This window comes from Engystomops pustulosus, chromosome 1, assembly GCF_040894005.1.
Source record: "Engystomops pustulosus chromosome 1, aEngPut4.maternal, whole genome shotgun sequence".
In the NCBI taxonomy this organism is placed as follows: Eukaryota; Metazoa; Chordata; class Amphibia; order Anura; family Leptodactylidae; genus Engystomops; species Engystomops pustulosus.
Window position 1 is genome coordinate 181,140,754 of NC_092411.1, and position 21,944 is coordinate 181,162,697.

At 39.3% G+C, this 21,944-nt stretch overlaps 1 protein-coding gene across 7 annotated transcripts in view; it reads right to left on the reverse strand.

Moving 5' to 3' along the window:
- Positions 1-21,944, reverse strand: part of CSGALNACT1 (chondroitin sulfate N-acetylgalactosaminyltransferase 1) — a 216,997-nt gene that overhangs the window by 70,947 nt on the left and 124,106 nt on the right. For all 7 annotated transcript variants that reach the window (XM_072114277.1, XM_072114274.1, XM_072114260.1 and 4 more), the window contains one exon: positions 12,035-12,924. In XM_072114277.1, coding sequence (XP_071970378.1) covers positions 12,035-12,662 — 628 coding nt within the window. In that variant the 5' untranslated portion in view covers positions 12,663-12,924. The remainder of the gene's footprint in view (positions 1-12,034; positions 12,925-21,944) is intronic.

Sequence of the window (21,944 nt, forward strand, 5' to 3'; positions counted from 1 at the left end):
AGAATGTGGTGATGAAACAACCTAAAATAGTCAATGTAGTCATACTATAAATCACTTTAACCACACATCTCCAATGTTCAAATATTGTGTAATGAGGTTACTCCCATAAAATTATGGGGTAATTAATAGCTGGGTGTGGATCTTTAGAATTGTGATATGTTACTGATTGTACTAGTTCATCAGTTCATATAAACAGTTTCAAAGTGCTTACAAAGGAGAAAAGGCTACTTGGGTTAATATTGGAGTGTGTTCAATAACTGTCTGGATACAGCTATGGAATCAGTGATCATCTACATTTTTCACATTTATACTGTTTACTTTTATATGATTATAATGCACCCAAAAAAAAAACATTGCTTATTCCTGCATAATAAATCTAACACCATAGAAAGTAAAAGGCAGTAACCTCTAGTGTAGAGACTCTGACCTTTAGGGCTGTTTCACACGCCGTGTGCAGCCCATGTAAAACGTGTCCTATGGTGGCACGATCCCATGGGCTACACAGGGAGCAAAGGATGGGAGTCCCTGCATTATATAGAAATATAATGCAATGATGTTCCCTCTGCTGGCTGAACAGCTGCACTTGAACTGTAAAAGTTAATATAATTCCGGTGCAGCTGTTCTGCCGGCAGAGGGAACTTTCCTTGCATTATATTTCATTATAATGTAGGGACTCCTGTCCACTGCAATGTGTGCAGCCCAAGGGATCGTGCCACCATAAGGCACATTTACACAGGCTATACACATTCGTGTGTAACAGACCTTAGGTTGATGCACAGTCAAGTTATTGTCAGATTTTTGTTTCCTGATCCAACATTTTCAAGGTCATAATAAAACATCATTGTTTGTATAATCAAGTTTAACAATTTTCCAATATACCTATAATATCTATTCTTAGTAGTTCTCTAGATCTCCGCTTTCTGTCATTCTTTACGAAGATTTAAAAAAGTGGTTTGTGTATTACTCCTTAGATGTCAAGTCATGTATTTCTGAAGTCTGCAGCAACGTCTTTAGGCTCACCGCAGGAGCAGGACAGGGTCCTGGGTGTCAGAGACCCTAGGGAGTTGGGAGATGTAAAGTCTGTACTTTACATCCTGTAAAGCTTAGGCTGCATTTACAGTGACATAGCTGTGCAGGGACTTCCTCAGCCGCGATGGAGTGGAGGAGGGGTGACTCTCCATTGTAATGCATAAGGTATGGCCGTAACAGGGGGAAAGATGGGACACCATACCATTTGCGGCCATTGCCTTCTATGGGGGACATATGTATGGCCGCAAGCTTGTGGCCGTACATACGTACACCATAGGGTCGTGTGAATGCAGCCTTAGATAGTTTGAAACACAGTATGAATATGAAAAACTCCAAACAAACACAGTGAAGTATTCAAAGTTTCCGTAGGAGCAGATCACATGGGGTCTCTGTTGCAAAGATAACATTTTGGCATTTACATAATATTAAACTGTATCATTTACTGGCAAGTTACAGTAGATTACGTGCATAATATAGAGATACACGATAAGCTATACATTGCATGCACAATTAAGAAAAGCAAGACCTAGGTCACAATGACAAAGCTATAATAATTAGCCAGCAGCTTTTTCACCTGCAAGATCATTACTATTTCTTTCACATTTCTCTCTTGTTTGGAAGGGCGCAGTATCATTTTCTCACCAAAATTCACCTATGCATTTGCACAAGAAAGATTAGTTTAGATTGCAGATCTGGCAGACATCCCAATTCCTAATAGGTCATACATCAAAAACCCACTGATGAGCCTGAAATGAAAATGGCCTAACAAGAAATCAACATCATTACTTAAATTCAGACCGCTGCCAGCATTCAGATGTTAAAGTTACGACTTTAATTTGCTAAGTGCAATACCCTTCCCCCACTGCCCTTTCCTGCTCCCTCCCTTTATATATTTTTAAAGCTTCCGATCCTTAACCAGCCACAAGAAAGTAGGCATTGAAGAAGGAATTGGTTTTGCAAAACCGTAAAAGAGAAGGTATTTCAGGCAAATGGTATTATCATAGATCAATATGACATACATAGAAGGAGTATGAATGACAATGAGAATAGTATGATCAAGACTCAACTTATTAAAAAGGGTCTGCATAAGCACAGAGGGCTAGTGAAAGGGCTGTATTGTACTGACTGATATCTGATCTAAACAAAAGAAGCAAAATTGTATATCAACCAGCATCTGACAACCCTAAAAAGACAGATGTGAATGTCTTCCCTGAAATTTCTATCTATCCGACATTCATATGGGATTCTGTCTCTCAGCATCGGTATAATGACAGAACCAACCTCTGAATCCAAGGGAGGGGTGAAGAGATCATACTGGCAGCATCAGAGAGATCCCACAGCAGTATTGTAGAGGGGAGATCACTCACATCACAGTAAATTAAGAGTGAAATGTGCAGAGAGGCAGGAGAAGGCAGTACCAGTGAGTACAAGGTAGGGAGAAGATCATGTGGAGCTTTATTAGTAGTGGAAAGAAGTCCAGCAATGTAGTGTTGATGCTTGAATAGTAGCAAAGGAGTCTCCATCGTGTGGATATAGGGATGCAAAAGGTGCTCAATTTGAATGTTTCTCAGCCACATTTTTTGTTATAGGTCTAAGTGTCTACAAATTCCAATAAGTATGTTACATCACTAGTGCAATTTGCCAAAAGCAGTACTTATCACTGACAGTTAGAATTCTTCTCTATTTTGGGTAGGACTAGATTCATAAAGACCCCAAAAGACTTGCTGGCACAAGAATTGTTACCTATAGATTAGTGGTCCCCCACCTTTTTGTAAACAGAGACCAGATGTACAATTTCTTTTTTCCAGGCACTTGGATGAGTTATCTCTTGCTTAGCAATTACCCCTAACACTAACCCATAAAACGTCCTCTTTCCTCCTTTATAGTGGCCCCTCCTTATAGTGCACCAATTCCTCCAGCCTCCTTCCTGGCTCTCCTCTTAATAGTGCCCTGACTTTTGCAGACCCTTCTTATAGTTCCACCTTTTCTGTAACCCCAACCTTAAAGCCCATTTTTGTGGACATTATAAAGCCCCTTTTTCTCTAGCCATAAAACAAGTCCCCCTGTCTTTAGTCCACAAATTTATTCCCCCTTTCCTGCAGTCCAATATCTTTATGTGGCTTTAGAGCCACAGAGAAGAGAAGATGATTGCTGCTGCTTCTGGGGAAAAAAAGAAAGCTATATGCACTCACCGGCCACTTTATTAGGTACACCTGTCCAACTGCTCGTTAACACTTAATTTCTAATCAGCCAATCACATGTCGGCAACTCAGTGCATTTAGGCATTTAGACATGGTCAAGACAATCTCCTGCAGTTCAAACCGAGCATCAGTATGAGGAAGAAAGGTGATTTGAGTGCCTTTGAACGTGGCATGGTTGTTGGTGCCAGAAGGGCTGGTCTGAGTATTTCAGAAACTGCTGATCTACTGGGATTTTCACGCACAACCATCTCTAGGGTTTACAGAGAATGGTCCGAAAAAGAAAAAACATCCAGTGAGCGGCAGGGGCAGGTATGTGGGCGGAAATGCCTTGTTGATGCCAGAGGTCAGAGGAGAATGGGCAGACTGGTTCGAGCTGATAGAAAGGCAACAGTGACTCAAATAGCCACACGTTACAGGCAGAAGAGCATCTCTGAATGCACAGTATGTCGAACTTTGAGGCAGATGGGCTACAGCAGCAGAAGACCACACCGGGTGCCACTCCTTTCAGCTAAGAACAGGAAACTGAGGCTACAATTTGCACAAGCTCATCGAAATTGGACAGTAGAAGATTGGAAAAACTTTGCCTGGTCTGATGAGTCTCGATTTCTGCTGCAACATTCGGATGGTAGAGTTAGAACTTGGCGTCAACAATATGAAAGCATGGATCCATCCTGCCTTGTATCAACGGTTCAGGCTGGTGGTGGTGGTGTCATGGTGTGGGGAATACTTTCTTGGCAATCTTTGGGCCCCTTGGTACCAATTGAGCATCGTTGCAACGCCACAGCCTACCTGAGTATTGTTGCTGACCATGTCCATCCCTTTATGACCATAATGTACCCAACATCTGATGGCTACTTTCAGCAGGAGAATGCGCCATGTCATAAAGCTGGAATCATCTCAGACTGGTTTCTTGAACATGACAATGAGTTCACTGTACTCAAATGGCCTCCACAGTCACCAGATCTCAATCCAATAGAGCGTCTTTGGGATGTGGTGGAACGGGAAATTCGCATCATGGATGTGCAGCCGACAAATCTGCAGCAACTGTGTGATGCCATCATGTCAATATGGACTAAAATCTCTGAGGAATGCTTCCAGCACCTTGTTGAATCTATGCCACGAAGAATTGAGGCAATTCTGAAGGCAAAATGGGGTCCAACCCGTTACTAGTATGGTGTACCTAATAAAGTGGCCGGTGAGTGTATACACATACATACATACACACACACACATACACACACACGAAACAGTAAAGAAGGCTTTGCTTTTTTATTCATTGTTGCTTGCTAGCTATGACATTGTTGGGTTACAATCCAATAATGCATATGGACCCTAGTAGGCTGGATTAGATTGCCGTTTCTGTGAGTACGTGCAAATATTCTTTTCTCTGCGGCAGCTGACATGGCTCTGAAGACTGCAAACATGAGCACATCTGCAGGCTTCCGTGTCACATATTGCCGGTGCAGAAAAGAGGATGGCTACTGCCTCTGGAGAAAATGTGTTCTTTGGTCGTGGCCTGTGACCAAATGGTCCAAGGGACCATTGCTATAGACGCTTTATCCATAACCAAACTAAAAATAATAGGCATATAAAGATTGCAACCTGAAACCTTGTGCAGCTTTTAAATCTCAAAGTAGCATCTTGGACAAAAGCTTTTCTTTAAATTAACTCTTGTGACAAAGCAGTTTAAAAACACCTTCATGTGATTTGGGTGTCAAATACTTTGCACTTTTTGCACACATATTTACACATACACCTTGCACTATGGTACAGCTACCTGCATGCAGCTATAACTTGCCTTCCCCCCCCTTGCGGCTGACCTTTGCACAATGTTGTGGGTGATACCCAAAATTAATGTAACAACCTGAAACCACTGGCCAGTTGGTTGTTTTAACAAAATAGTCCTTATCCAAGGTAACAAATCTAAATAAATCATTACTGAAGCAATTTCCTGTTTCTCACTTCCTAAATAAAAAAATATTGCATTGATGATTCATTTCCTGTTATTTGGCACTTACAGTAGTATATCGTGTGCTTCATCTATTATTATCTGTAGTAAGAAGATCACACTGGCTGCTGTGTGTAATGTTGAAGTACGGCACATCTGTTAGATGCATATAAAATAAAAAAGCACTCAAATAACTTTAAAATGTGTGTTTGGTCACAAAACAATAGCACACGGCTCAATCTTTTATTAAAGCTTTTTGCTTTTATAAAATATATGCCACATCAGAAATGCAGTTTAATCCGCAGGCCGCATGTAATAGAGCAGGTGGCACTGATTTATAGTTTTGTGGGAAAATATTTACTAGAACTAGTAATTTGTACATTCACATTGTGACTCAATCCAATGTTGGACCTAGACAGTTATTGACAGTTAATTCTATGTATTAAAAAATGTCATTCATTGAGTAAGACAAAATGGATTATCCTAAATGGATACTAACTGTTTAACATACTTTGTAACAACTAACAACACCAGTAAATACAACACATCTTAGAAGATCAAAATGCTTCTTTCTCCATATCAGTAAGGAAGAAAGCAGATGAGGAGTTAAGGTTCACTCTAAAATGTCTGTGGAATTCAGTTTTGTTAGCATAAAGTGGCAGAGGCCGGATGAGATGTCAGATTACATAAAAACTCCATACGTAGCAGCAGTAAGTCACAGCTGTTGGGTCTCCACCTACCAGCTCTGTAAAAACTGCAAATTACAGATACAGGCAGTCCCCGGGTTACATACAAGATAGGGTCTGGAGGTTTGTTCTTAATTTGAATTTGTATGTAAGTCGAAACTGTATATTTTATAATGGAAGTTCTAGAAAAAAAAATTTCTTTTGCCCCAGTGACAATTGGAGTTTCAAAATTTTTGGTGTAATTGGACCAAGAATTATCAATAAAGCTTCATTACAGGCATCTTACAGCTGATCATTGCAGTCTGGGACTATAGTAAAGCATCCAGAGAGCTTCACCAGAGGTCACAGTGGGCAGAGGGGTCCGTCTGTAACTATGGGTTGTCTGTAAGTCGGGTGTCCTTAAGTAGGGGACCGCCTGTACAGGGACAGCAGAGAAGTAAATGTAGATTTCAAGAGATATAAAATTCAGAAAAAGTCTTATTTCTCGCAACCACTACCATATTGGAGTTGAGAGGGGAAGTGGACAACCTCTTCAATAATCAACATCAGGTTTTGGCAAAAACGAAACCAAAAACCTGATCTGAACTTGATTTAAAACCTGAATTTGTAAATGCACCATAAAGAAGGATACACATTTACGAGCAATCACAGTTAAAAGTATTTTAAAAGCTTTTACACATTTACAGATTCAAAAGCTGACAAAGCCAATGGCTAACACTCCAGGTGTCCCCATAAGCTTACGCTTTTGGCTCGGACTAGAACTACCACCTTTATCCTGGTGGAGAGAGACACACACATAGGCTGGCATCACACTGTGCAGTTTGTATGCACTTTAAATGGGCAACAAGATATACTGTCTTCTATAAATTACAAGACAACACATGCAGGTATCCGTTACTCGTAATCAAAGGGGTTTTGTTAAGCTCTCAACAGGAATAATTGCAGCTTGTTATAATGCGACATGTAACAGCTGCCGACTAATTCTAGGTAATTATAAACTTCTCCACAAAAATCGCACCTGCACAAAATGCCAAATACTAAGTAAACTCTGATATAGATATTATCCCATTCTAAAAGATAGGCAGTGACGTGTGTGCCATTTAGAAGTCTCCCAAAATCAACTCCCAAATCATCCCACATTTGTCAAACTGTACTAAAATGTTTTGGGAAAGTTATAGTAGAACTTTCTGTGCTGGCACAGATCACAGGTGTTCTCACCTCGATCACCATCGCCATGGTAGCCTCGGGTGTTCCGAATACCCGAGGCTACTTCGTTTTAACCCATGCATTACAATGTGCTAATTGCACATTGTAATGAATGGGGAGTAAAATCCACATATACTGCCATACAGTAGTATGGCAGTATATGATAGGATGAATCAGACTACCTAGGGTTAGAGTACCCTAGGGTGTCTGAAAAATAGTAAAAGTAAAACATAAAAAAAAGTTTAAAAAAAAAATTTAATAAAAAAACCTAAAAATTCAAATCACCCACCTTTCCCTAGAACTGATATAAATATAAATAAACAGTAAAAATCATAAACACATTAAGTATCGCCGCATCCGAAAATGGCTGATCTATCAAAATATAGTAACGGTTTTTCACAGAGTTTAACCCCATAACGGAAAATAGCGTCCAAAGTCGAAAATGCCATTTTTTTGCCATTTTGAAAAATATAAAAAAATTAATAAAAAGTGATCAAAAGGTCACACAGTCCCAAAAATTATAGCAATGAAAACGCCATCAAAATTCGCAAAAAATGACACTACCCACAGCTCCGTACAACAAAGTACGGTATGAAAAAGTTATTGGCGCCAGAAGATGGCAAAATTAAAAAAAATATTTTGTACAGGAGATTTTAATTTTTTTAAATGTATGAAAACATTATAAAACCTATACAAATTTGGTATCCATGTGATCGTACGGACCCAAAGAATAAAGTAGACCTGTCATTTGGGACGCAGAAAGCTGTAAAATCCAAGCCCAGTACACGCCATGGAATATTAAATACCGTCACTATGAAGTGCAATTTGTTATGCAGAAAATAAGCCATAACACAGTTCTTTATGTGGAAAAATAAAGAAGTTATAGATTTTTGAAGTTGGTGAGTGAAAAATGGAAGTGAAAAAACTAAAAAAGGCCAAGTCGTTAAGGGGTTAAAATGCCTTTGTCAACAATCGGAATCATTTCAGTAGTTTATACAAGTTTTATTCTCATTACCTGTCTCCTTGCCATCAACTTATGGTCAGCCCCCAAGGAGGGGCAGCTGCAGCCTGTGTGTGCCTCCAGTCTCCTCCACACTTATGCAGCTCACTCATAACTCCCTGTAATGTGCACTTATCAGGCTCGGGATAGGGATGGTGTGGAGGAAAGGAAGAAGGTTTGCGGGACAAAGCAGGCCTATGAAATAAGAAACTGCGGGCCACCAAGGCCCGATATGGATGGCCCGTCCCATCCTACTGACCGTGGTGCCTGGGCATAACAGAACAGAAGTTCCCTGCTGTGCTGACGAGCTCGCCCGAACAGACAGCATAGCCAACCGCCCGAAAACAGCTCTTCGCCCGATGAAAAAGGATGTACCACCTTTATATGTATCGGATATATATACACACACCCAGACAATTTTGTGTTTTTCATGAAGATTACTTTTCAAATGAGTTGCAAAATTAATAGAAATAGAATAGTATAGTCATTGACAAGGTTTTAAATATTTTTCATCCATTTGAAATAATAATTTTCTCCTTCAAACTTTGCTCTAATTATAGAATGCTCCCTTTGGCGTTCTAGCTGTTAATTTGCTGAGGTAATCTGGAGAAATTTCACCCCATGCTTCCAGAAGCCCCTCCAACAATGGGCACTTTTTGCGTACCATACAGTCAAGCTGCTCACACAACAGCTCAATGGGGTTGAGATCTGGTGACTGGGCGGCCACTCCATTACACATAGAATACCATCTGTATTTTACCAAATGTATGGATGTGTAAATACTGTGTGTGAATATACACCGAGTTTTTATATAGTGTATGTAGAAGTGTATATATGAATACTTAAATGTGTGGGTCTGATACATATATATGTAGGCAGAAATCTGCTATGGGGCCCATCCTCTCATAGTTACGAGCCTGCATCAATAACTGCTTGATTTATGTTGTACAGCACTTATTTACCAAGGGTCCGCGGATCGCATTTCCGTTGGACTTCCCAAAATTGCGATTTGCGGCGCTATTACAGGTATTTAGCAGTGGATTGTGTTGCCCGTGATCAGATTTTGGCACAGCGGCACCTTTCATGCGACAGAAAATGGGAGCAGGTCCTCGGATGATCTAACTGAATTGGACTGAGTGCAGGATTTAAGATTCATTGTGTATCGCAAGACAATGCACTTACTTGCACCAGGGAGAAGAAGGTGAACTCTGGCGGACCTGAGCGGGGATGCAACATGTGCAGGATATCGGGCGCACGATCTTAGTGAATCGCAGCAGATGTGCATTCCGGTTGGACAATGCACTTTCAGGGAATTCCGGAGGACGGGAAAGTAAATGTGGTCCAATATCGGAGTCAATATGTAGTTGGACATAGTCCTAGTGCGGTCAGTTTTTCACGCATGTGTTAAAAGAAGATGGTGAAAAAAAAATTGTTGTAGCTTAATGTGAAAATCAGAAGACACTAGGGAAAAAAAATGATCAAAATCTCACAATTTGCCATGATTTTACACTCAGTTCATGGGCAACTGGCCTTAAACAAGTGATGTTGCTGGTAAAGGTGACCTGAACACCAATATCCAGACCTTTATAATATATGAGAACTGATCAATTATTGTTTGGATGACCATTTGCAGATAGACAATAGCGCTAGTGTAGGCTCACATAGCACAAGGGGATGTTTTCAAACATGATTTAAGTGCTTCAGACAGTTTGATCGTTTCCACTTGAAAATGTCAGATTAAATTTACACTAAGGTTATCATTTATTAAAAATCAGACAGACATTCATTTCATACTGAATGAGACAACAGATAGGGTAGCAAAAAGATAGAACATATTTATTGTGCCCTATCTTGGTTTGGAAGATGGACACAAAAAGATGTGATTATTTTCTCGAACTGTGAGAAAAGGAGCAGAATTCTACTAGAGATGATACAGGTGTTCTGTGCCACAATAGTGTTGGCATCTGCATGCCTTAATGGAAATAAGGCACATATTACTTATTTGCATTCCCAGGAGGAGGTTGGGGGACACGAATGATATAACATGTCCTGAGTAGGCCAACCAAATCCAATTTTCAAGTTTAAAGAAGGTAAAAGTGTTTTTTTTTTCTTCTGTAACTTATTGTAAACTCGTTGTAAAGGATACAATTCTGTCCCTGTTAAAACAAAAAATGTTGCTAACCACTCCGATGACTCAGGGAGGTCATTGCTATAACTTTTGATTGACTATGGTCTTTTCCTGTGCTTAAAAAGGAACCAGGGAGCTGTAGACCACCAAGTAACACATTGCAACCCTACTGCTACCGAAAAAAATTTGATTCCACCTACCATCTCTCCCAAACTGTAAGATGTCCTTAATCAAGTTGTATTCATTAAAGGGAACCTGTCATCAGAAATTGACCTAACAAGCCACTACCAGTATGTTGTCAAGCAGCCGAAGACCTTCCAGATGAAGTTTCTGTGAAGTATTGTTATAGGTTTAATGAAAATGTTTTTAATTTTTCAAATGCTTGCTGAATGCTGAAACTAAGAGGACGTTTGACTATGGATGAAGCTGATCAAAGTTCACTTCTTTGACTGAAGAATGTAAGACCCCCCCCCCTCAGCCAATGTTTACATCTATGAAGAGGGATTTACAATACTGGGAAAACCGAGCCTTTGTGTCTGCGATGCCCATGTGATAATTTACCAACCACTGGACTATAGACATTACTTCTTTATCCCTAAGTAACCAAACCCAGGTTCTGCCCCACTGGAGGTTTCTGTATAATACTTTGTGACACATAAATCTCGCCTAGCATCTCATCTGCCTAGCCTTGCATTGCATCACTTCTCCACAGAGATTGAGATATTATACCATACTTTGTCTTGGTGTGAATTCTTTGAGCTCATTCTGTGAATTTTATTAATAATTAGAGAACCTGAGGTTGTGTGAACAGGGGCAGAACTCGACATTTCTTTTCTGACCCAGTGTGGTGGAATCATTGAGAAAATCTACTTTGAAGTGAGATGTAAATGGGATGTATAAAGTCAAGGAGACGCCAAGCTGAAGTCAAGCTCTTTCTTCCCCAGAAAGCCTCTTCACTCTAATGGTCCTGCACCAAGAGACATCACTAACTAGATATCTTGAAGTTAGAAGCATGATTTCAATCACAGGGGAGGAGGCGTGCAGAGCACCCCACCTTGACTTCAGTGTTAAACTCTCCTCCTGCTTAACTCCTACAGCCAATTTACAGTCACTTCATCTGGAGGATGCCACCACACTGGGACATGAAATAGACAATACAGGCAGTCCCCGGGTTACGTACAAGATAGGGTCCGGAGGTTTGTTCTTAAGTTGAATTTGTATGCAAGTCGAAACTGTATACTTTATAATTGTAGTTCCAGACAAAAAAAAATTTGGCCCCAGTGAAAATTGGAGTTTAAGCATTTTTTGCTGTAATGGGACCAAGGATTATCAATAAAGCTTCATTACAGACACCTTACAGCTGATCATTGCAGTCTGGGACTATAGTAACATCCAGAGAGCTTCACCAGAGGTCAGAGGGGTCTGTCTGTAACTATGGGCTGTCTTTAAGTCGGGTGTCCTTAAGTAGGGGACCGCCTGTACTTAGAAAGTGTTACACTGCTTGACAATATTCTGGTAGTGGTTTATTAGGTCAATTTCAGGTTCCCTTTAAGTCCTCTAATTTTGTGATATCAGACTATATACTATACTATACTATATAATACTTATTTTTATACTAAAAAACATTAAATTAAGGCATTATGGGACCATTAGAATTTTCACGAATTCCAAAAATGTATTTTTATTATGTTCTTTAAAAAATACCCAGTTTGTAGCCTTAAACTTTGTCAGACCCTTGTTGCCTGCCCATTTTGTAGCTTATTAGTATCACAAAATTTCCCAAAAAGTTTTAAAACAGAATATTTCTAAGATTCAAGAAGCATTTACAAACAATACCTTCAATGAAGTCAGAAGATGAATAGGTTCTTTTAGGTGTGTTTCCATCTTGAGGGCTATTCAGAGCTTCTACTGCCACTTCAATTACCTCAGCAAGCTCATCCCGTTTATCTTTTCTTACAGGCTTTTCTTCTGGGTGGCGAGTGAGTCCAGTTTCTAATTGATATACTTTTTGCAGTGTGAAACTATCAAATGGAATGGCAGCATACTCAGTGGGAACCTTCACACCATTATGTACTTCAGCTTTATTTACTTGGGAATGTAAAAAGTCTAAGAGGTCATTTTGTGTCTTCTCTGGACTCGCATGATCAAATGTGACTGTAAGGGCATCACTGTAGTGGCCTTGAACATTTTTAAGCTGTTCACTGCGTTCCTGAAGTTCATCCTTTAATTGAGCAATTTGCTTTTTCAAACTGGTGATATAGTTCCGTTGTTCTTCCTCACGCTCCTGCAAAATGGCATGGTAGCCTTCTTTCCCGGTGGGACTATTAACACGTGGCACTAATAGCTGTTCATCTTCAGCTCTTGGGGTGCAAGCCAGCATATACAATACTGACACTAAGCAGCATAGGCAGACAAGTATGATTCCTACCCTAGAAATCCAACTCAGCAGCCCTCGCCGTACCATCCTTGCATTTAAAAGTTCTTCATCATCTTCTTTCTAATAAACAATGCGGTCTACAGTATGCAATCACTCGCATAATCCACACTGACATGAACAACTGGAACCACCACTGTCCCATCTGGGGAAAATTTTTAGCGTTACATCAGTTGCAAGCGTATAGAAACTTTGTCAACCACGGATCCAAATTATAGAATAACTTTCTATTCTCCAAAGCCAGTACTATCATGGTAGTCAAAATGGACAGGTTTCAATTGTACGCTGAGATCTACAAAAAAAAAAAAAAAAAAAAGGTGAAAAAAAAAAGGAGGTTACTGGTTAGTTACTATCTGACATAGCACATATTATAAGGTATTGACCCAAAAATCTACTTAAACAGTAGTAATAATAAAAACAATAATGAATTAAATATAGGAAATTTTTATGGCGCATGGAAAACTTTGCAATGGGCATAAGCAAGGCATACGACTGCTTTGGGATGGTACACCCCCTTCTCTACATAGGGTCTACCAGCTGACAATGCATATCAAGGCAGATACTGAGCCATGAGGAGCAAAGACCTGACTGTTGAGCTCAGAGTCAGGATTGTGTGAGGCACAGATCTGGGTACAAAACTTTTTGGTTAATCTGAAACTTCCCAACACCACAGTGGCCACTATAATCCTTTAATTTCCAGAGGGCAACCATCACTGCAGCATTCTACTAATCTGGGCACTATGTTATAGTGGGCAGAAACAAGCCTTTGTGTATGGAGGATTCAGTAACTGTTCATATCCTGCCAAATATCATCCCTACAGCATGGTGGAAGCATGGTGTTAGCAGCCTCATGATGTCATGAATATGTGCAGGCTATAGAGTGTGCGCAGGCACCACCCCGTGCCCCCCTTAATACAGTGCAAAAAACAAAATAATCAGTTACTGGTTCACTAGAAATTGTGATTATTTCAGGGCCTGTACACCAGAAAACTGACCCTGATAAATCTCCCCAATGACCCTAATCACTACTGCATAGACAACACAGGTGGAACTATGTCAATGTCCTGTAATGGCCCAGCCAGAGCCCTGACTTGAGCAAAAACATCTATGGAGAATCCTGTAAATAGCTGCCAAGCAACCCGACAGTGGTTTAAGTACCGAGTAAAGAACCAACATACTTATATCAATTCAATTAATCAATTTTAGTGTTTTCCTTTAAAATAATTTGCAAACATTTAGAACATTATGCTTTTTTCTGTGCCATCATGGGATATTGAGTGCAGAATGATTTGAGAAAAAAACTTTTTTTTTTTTTTATAAATTCAGCATTAGGCCCTAGATGTATAATTAAATAAAAATGTCCTTCCAAATATAGTTGGAGATTTATCATAGCTGGCATAGTTTTGCACAAGAACCATATGAATGTTCAAGGAGAACATCCGCGTGGCCTAGGTGGTGCTGCAGGTCTTGCCCCCTTCATGCTACTTGGCATAGAGATTACATGAATGGGGAAATAATTTTGCCAGTAATAAATATTTCAGGGCTTCTACACCAGTTTTCTGGCATTGAAGCCCTGATAAAATGTCCCCCATAGCGTATGTTCATAATAGGCATTTGTACATTTCTGTGTAAATTAGTCCTATTCAATTAAATAGGCAGTTTTAGCATCAAACACAAGAAGCATTATTTAACAGAAAAGTATTTATATAGCATATGGCGGTCAATAGAGTGATTGGCTTCATTGCAAACTGGATTTCAAATTGCCAACTGGAAACATACTGAATATATATACTTAGGACTCATTCAGAAGATTATACTGTACAAATGAGGTGTAAAAGGCCATCATAAAATGCTCATCAAAATATATGAGGAATTAATTCTGCATGTGAATTTTCAAAACGGGAGAATATAGTTGATACATAATATGGTGCCTTTCTGAAGAAATATACAGCAGTACATACAGTTCCTATTTCTCAAAGTACAGTTACATGATACTTAAAGCGTTACAGTACGAGTTCCAATAGTAAAAATATGTATACCGTATTTTTCGGCCTATAAGGCGCAGCAAAAATCCTTGAATTTTCTCAGAAATCAAAGGTGCGCCTTATAGGCCGGTGCGCCTTATATATGAACTTTTACAGAAATGTACTACAGACAAGATGTACTGTACATTTACCAGTGTTTAATAGCTCCATCCCCAGAAATTTCCTGCACCTTCCCACACAGTATACAGGGTCCTTAGCTCCTGAAGTGCCCTGGCACCACAACTAACATTGTGCCCATCCTGCCCTCCCCTAGCACAGAGAGACCGGAGCTGCCATAGTGCCGGCCACGAGGCAATCATCATCATCAGTAACCAATCCCCCATACCTGACAGCCCTGTAACAGGGGAAAGAGAAGGAGCCACAGGGAAACCCACAGAAATAACACCCTGGCTGAGGAGGGAAGGAGAAGGGGCAGAGGGACACCGCTTAACCCCTGCTGCATTACCCTGCATTAACCCCCAGCAGCCATACCTCTGAGATCGGAGCTCTCTGACACGCTGAAGACAAGTTTCCCGGGAAGTGTAGCTGGCTTGAACTGTGCACAGGTCATTTTTAGGTACTGCATTTGATCCTGCGCCTTACACTCCAGTGCGCCTTATATATGAACCTAGATGTCTTAGCAGGCATTTATTAGAGGTGTGCCTTATAGTCCGGTGCGCCTTATAGGCCCGAAAAAATCTGATTCAGAGACTGCCAGATTCAGCAATTGTGGCGCACGTTCTTCATGAATCTGCTTCCCCCACACACTGTTTTGACAGAGTGCACCAACTTTATCATCGGGCGTGCGACACACATCTGTCCAACTCTGCATGATATATGTGGCACACAGTCTGACTGTGCAGCAGAACGCCCTTTTATTTGCAGAAATTTGTGTTACGCGGGGTATAGTGCACAAATGAATTGCGTGCAACACACATGGTGCAGACACTTCTTAAATGAACGTGCAAGCAGTTTGCATGAGAAAAACCGTGCAAAGTCTGACAGAAAATGTGCCCCTATTCGTATACTGTGAGGTCACCCTGTGTATTTATCCGTGTGCTGTGACATCGCTCTGCTTTTTAGCCCAGTACTGTGACATACTGTGAGTGTATTATCTCTATACTGTGACATCCCTGCAGGTATTTATACAAGTACTGTGACGTCACTGCGTGTTTGATTCCTGTACTGTGACATCACTGCAGCATCCGATGACCCACTTCCTTGCGTAAACCCTACCTCCTTCACCTTCTGACTCACTTACACTGGTCATCTCCTAGACCTTGAACAACTAAAGTACAGGAAGTTTATGAACCCTGTACTCTATATGACTCAGCAGTATAAGTGTTCCCAGCACACAAATAATGTGGCAGTAGTAAAGGGTGGGGAAAAAAACCCCATAGCATAGGGGGTGTGGCCAACTGCCAGCAGAGCCCATACTCTGTTTCAACAGATGAAGCAACAGTAGAAACATGCGCTGTAAGAAAGTCAAATAATATGTACCGTATGTACTCGAGTATAAGAAGAGTTTTTCAGCACAAAAAAAATGTGCTGAAAAACCTCACCTCGGTTTATACTTGAGTCAAGAAAGAAAAAAAACAACAACGCTGTACTCACAAGCCGGGGCTGGCAGGCTATATACTGGGGAGGCTGTGACCAACGCATTTCCCACCCTCAGCTTATACTTAAGTCAATAGTCAATAAAAATACCACAAGTAATAAAAAAAAAAAAATATACATTAAGCAAATTACATTTTTTTTACATTCTCTAATTTCCTCTGTTTATGCTTTACATATTGATGTGTATTTTTATATGATTCTATACATATCTTCATATTGATAAATATATGGAATGTATATAAGTGGCTTCTCTAACAGAAAGCCAGATGCACAAAGTCTATATAAAACTCAGCTTAGTTTATTAGACTGGGTCAGTGAGCATGGTCTGTTGATTTAATATACTCGTAGAGGCGCTTTGACATTGGCCAAGAAATTGGCTTTGCTGTTTTTGAATGAAAAGATCTGCCTGTACAATGGCAGAAAGGCGATTCCTTAGTAAATTAAATACTGCAAACATTAATCTCACTGTGAGGGTCAAATGCAGGACAAAATTTATCATGGGCTGGGGAAGGAATAATAGACTTAGGATGGATGAATTCTCCTTATGTAGTGTCCACAATTGCAGGTTTGTGTGCTTAGTTCTGCATATATTAGCTTATAATTTACATATCCAATTTCAGTCTAGATTTCTAGGCGTAAAGCAAAATGAAAACATTACATAGACCTGCATTGGAGATTAGATATTAGGGCAAATACCGTATATTAACTGATAAATTAAAATTTCTAACAGCTTGTATTTTCTTAGCAGCAAATAACTACATTACTATTACCAAGTAATTATTACATTACTAATCCTCAGCAATATGTGGCAGTTATGTAGGTGATAAAAGGTGTAAATGGCTATCATAAAGTGAAACATTGTCAAATAACAGAACACTAGAGCAGAAAATAGAAATTCCTCTATTTAGATACCTCCCAACCAGAAATAAACATGCCCCATTCATGAGCTCTGCATTGTACATTTTACCACAGTGAGCGAGTATCCTTGGATAATCCATGCTTTATTTGGTAGATGGTAAATTTCCTTTAAAGCAGCAAAGAAATATAAATGAAACAACTTGTGGCCTGTGTTTAAGTTCACGCTGGGTATAATTTAGCTGGGACACCAGAGCGCCTTCCACATATACATTTTCATTCTGGAAACGCAAGACAAATCTCCCCTCTACTTTACTGTAGCCCTTGCCTGATGTGTGAATTATTTGTGTTTTAATCTCTTGCAAATTTCTATCGAGAAACATGTCATCCCCTTCTGCAGCTGCAGGGATTTAGTGAGTATCTTTTATTCCTGAACAAGCTACATCCAAAGTCACCAGGACCTGAGCCAGCACTGGCTGTAGGACCAGTAAGCAAGATGATGTGGCAGTTTACTGCTGAGAATAAATTAACAAATTGACCAAATTATGGTATTATGTTTCCATAAAAACATATGAAAGAACAAGTGTTTATTAAACACAACAATTGTCTACTGTGTATTACATTCCATTAGCAGATCTGTTCTTCCTTAAATACTGTATATTTTTACGTGCCATTCTGGATTCCATTTGTCCAACCAAGATAATGATATAACTTTTACTGTTCTGTTTTAATATTTATTCTTTTTACAAAATATGGATAGAAAATAAGCACTGGTGAATGCATGTACAGTCAGCATCTGGATATAGACTAAAGTCTTGGACAGTACTCATGTATTCTATATTTTACATCACGAGCTTAAGAATGTACAAATTACAAAATCAAAATCTCTAAAACCCTTTACAGCCTCTCTTTATCCACCACGGATATCCACTTGACACTTTCACAGTAGTTTCAACACTTAAAGGGTATATACTCAATAAAGCCTAAAAAAGTACTCAAAACTACTTTTATTCCACCTGGTTTCCTTCAGAGATCCAATCAAGGAGGCGGGAGAGCTCTTGGATGCAGTCAAGCTCCCCCACCACCTCACGGCCGCTCTGCCAAATAATCGGACCCCTCTGCATGCACCTCGGTACTTTCTTTATCTCCTGGTCACCAAAATCCTGTTTGAAATTCCCACGCTTATCTATTCTTTTCCCATGCTAAATCTATTTAAACATTTCGGCAATACACATGAATTTCTCAGCTTTCAAGATCTCTGCTTGTCTTCATGGTACAGGAAGTTTCAATGTTTACTTCAGTGCAGAAAAAACTGCCCCTGGCCATGTGATATCACACAGGTACATGGCTCATTATAATACACAGATCTGATTACTCTCTGTAATCTCTCTCTCTCACATGACTGTTGGGGAATGTATATATGACCACCATATATACATTCCCCAAAAGGTGGCAATGGGCGCACAGCACGGTATGCAGTGGTATGGTGCAGCACATATGCGGCACCGTACTGTTCCGTACCCAGGAAAAAATAGGACATGTCCTGTCTTTTCCCGTATTGCGGTTCCGTGTGCCATATAGCTCTATGAAGTGAAGTGTACATTCACACTGAAGGCATCAAAACTATGAATTAACACATGCGTGGAATTACTGTATATTCTCAAGTATAAGCCGAGGTACCTAATTTTAACACAAAAAACTGGGAAAACCGTAGTATATAGCCTGCAAGCCCCTTGTAGTAAAAAAAAAATTTAAAAAAACTCACCTTTCCGACACCCCCTGTAGGGTCCTCATCTTGCTTCAGATCCTCTTCAGGTCCGCCGGTCTTCTTCAGCTCGTTCCGCTCCTCTTCAGCTCTTCGCGCTTGTCGACATCATTGCTTGCGTGCAGCCAGCATTGCGAGAGGACCCAAAAAGACGAGCAGAACGACCCGAAGAGGAGAAGAGGAGTGGAAGTACTTGAAAAGGACCTGAAGGACCCGTGAAGGCTCTGGAGCATTGGAAGCAGAAGAGGACCTACGGGGGAAGGACTGAAAGGGGAGTACAGTGTTAATTTTTTTTTATAGACTCAAGTATAACCTGAGTTAGAGTTTTCAGCAAAAGTTTTGTGCTGAAAAACTCGGCTTATACTCGAGTATATACTTAACAAAAAAATGAGAAACAACTAAAAATATATGTCTTATATTCCAAGTTCTTCAAAGAGCCACCTTTTGCTTTGATTACTGTGTTACACATTCTTGGCATTCTCTTGATAAGCTTACAAGCTGAAATGCTCTTCCAACAGTCTTGAAGGAGTTCCCAGAGATGCTTAACACTTGTTGGCCCTTTTGCAGTCCAGCTCACCCAAAACCATCTTGATTGGGTTCAGGTTTGGTGACTGTGGAGGCCAGGTCATCTGGTGTAGCATCCCATCACTCGCCTTTTTGGTAAAATAGCCCTTACACAGCCTAGAGGTGTGTTTAGGGTCATTTATGGTCCAACTAAACGCTAAGCGGATGGACTAGCATCCGGCTGCAAGATGCTGTGGTAACCATGCTGGTTCAGTATACCTTCCATTTTGAACAAATGTCCAACAATGTCACCAGCAAAGTACCCCTACACCATCACACTTCCTCCACCATGCTTCACGGTGGGAAGGAGGCACATAGAGTCCATTCATTCCCCTTTTCTGCATCACACAAAGACATGGTAGCTGGAACCAAACATCTCAAATTTGGACTCATCAGACCAAAGCACAGATGCCCACTGGTCTAATGTCCATTCCGTGTGTTCTTTAGCCCAAACAAGTCTTTTCTGATTGTTGCTTGTCCTTAGCAGTGGTTTTCTAGCAGCTATTTTACCATAAAGGCTGCTGCACACAATCTCCTCTTAACAGTTGTTGTAGAGAGGTGTCTGCTGCTAGATCTCTGTGTGGCATTGACCAGGTCTCTAATCTGAGCTGCTGTCAACCCACGATTTCTGAGGCTCCGAAGCAGAGGGGACTCTTGGTCTTCCTTTCCTGGGGGGGAAGGGGGGTCCTCATGTAAGCCAGTTACTTTGTAGAGCTTGATGGTTTTTGCAACTGCATTTGGGGACACTTTCAAAGTTTTCCCAATTTCTTAAAGTAATAATGGCCACTCATTTTTCTTTACTTAGCTGCCTTTTCCTAGCCATAATACAAATAACAATCTATTCAGTAGGACCATAAGCTTCTTCTACACAACACGACTGATGGTCCCAACCCCATTTATAAGGCAAGAAATCCCACTTCTGAAACTTGACAAGGCACACCTGTGTTGTGAAAACCTTTTCTGGCAACTACCTCTAGAGAGTGCAAAGCAGTAATCAAAGCAAAAGGTGGCTACTTTGAAGAACCTAGAATATAAGACATATTTTCAGTTGTTTCACACTTTATTGTTAAGTATATAATTCCACATGTGTTAATTCATAGTTCTGATGCCTTCTGTGTGAATCTACAATTTCTATAGTCACGAAAATACAGAAAACTCTTTGAATGCGAAGGTGCGTCCAAACTTTTTGTCTGTGCTGTATATTCGTTTTTTAATTGTATAAGCTGTATAATGGGACAATACCAGTGAAATTGCCATTATTTCCATTTGTTTAAAATGATAAAAGAATAGGTACTTATTCTGTAACCATATGTAAATTTTTGTCCATTTTAACTTTTAGCCAATTCAAGTCATATTCCTACTTAACAGACAAACTATATATTGGTAAAAAAGATTGATAACTCAATAAATGTGTTGCCCTAAGTACTCCCAAAATTTCTCTTCTTATACTGTAAAATTAGAAGATTTAACTCAATATTAATGTATCCTCATTTATATGACTGTAGGCAATTCTAAAATTCAAAACAAATTATCCAGTTCATACAGGGTTTATGCAGAATTAATACATAATAGTTAAAGTAGAAGTGTATGTTGCTGACATATCTCTGAATCTACTCTCTGGATTATACAAGGAAAATGGTAATAAGTCGCCATTCTTGAAAATGGTAAAACCTTTATATTAGGCTTTACGCTATGTGTAGAAGCAGAGGAGAGCTCTTAGCTCATAGGTCTGGCTTTGTCCATCAGGTTTTTTTCTTGGCTTTTTAATCATCCATCAAGTATTAAAAAAAAATTATATAAAAAAAAAAATGAAAAACTAGTGTGTACAAATAAAAACTACAGGTGTTTACACAAAAAGCCCTGACACAGCCACATTTATGAAACATTTCTAAAAATGATGGCTCCTGGAGGAGGAGGATGTAAAATGTCCCCTCCCCCAAATAGATTTCATTACGCAATTGTAAAAATAAATCTGACCTTGTTGTTTGTGCATTGACCCAGAGGAAAAAGTTATTATATATATATATATATATATATATATATATATATATATATATATATATATATATATATATATATATATATATATATATATATATATATATATATATATATATATAATAAATATATAAATAAATATATAAATAAATATATAAATAAATATATAAATAAATATATAAATAAATATATAAATAAATATATAAATATATAAATAAATATATATAAATATATAAATAAATATATAAATAAATATATAAATAAATATATAAATAAATATATATATTTTATACATCTATTTCTGAATATGTTTTTTTTTCCTAGAAAAAACTGATTTGCATTATTTTAAACATGCTCTGCAGAAAGATTTAATAAAAGTTCATCATTAGGACACAAAAATACCCCCATTACAATTGTACTATTAAAGACTACATTTAAACCCAAAAAAATAAGGCCCCGTGCAGCTATAGTGACAGAAAAATAACAAGC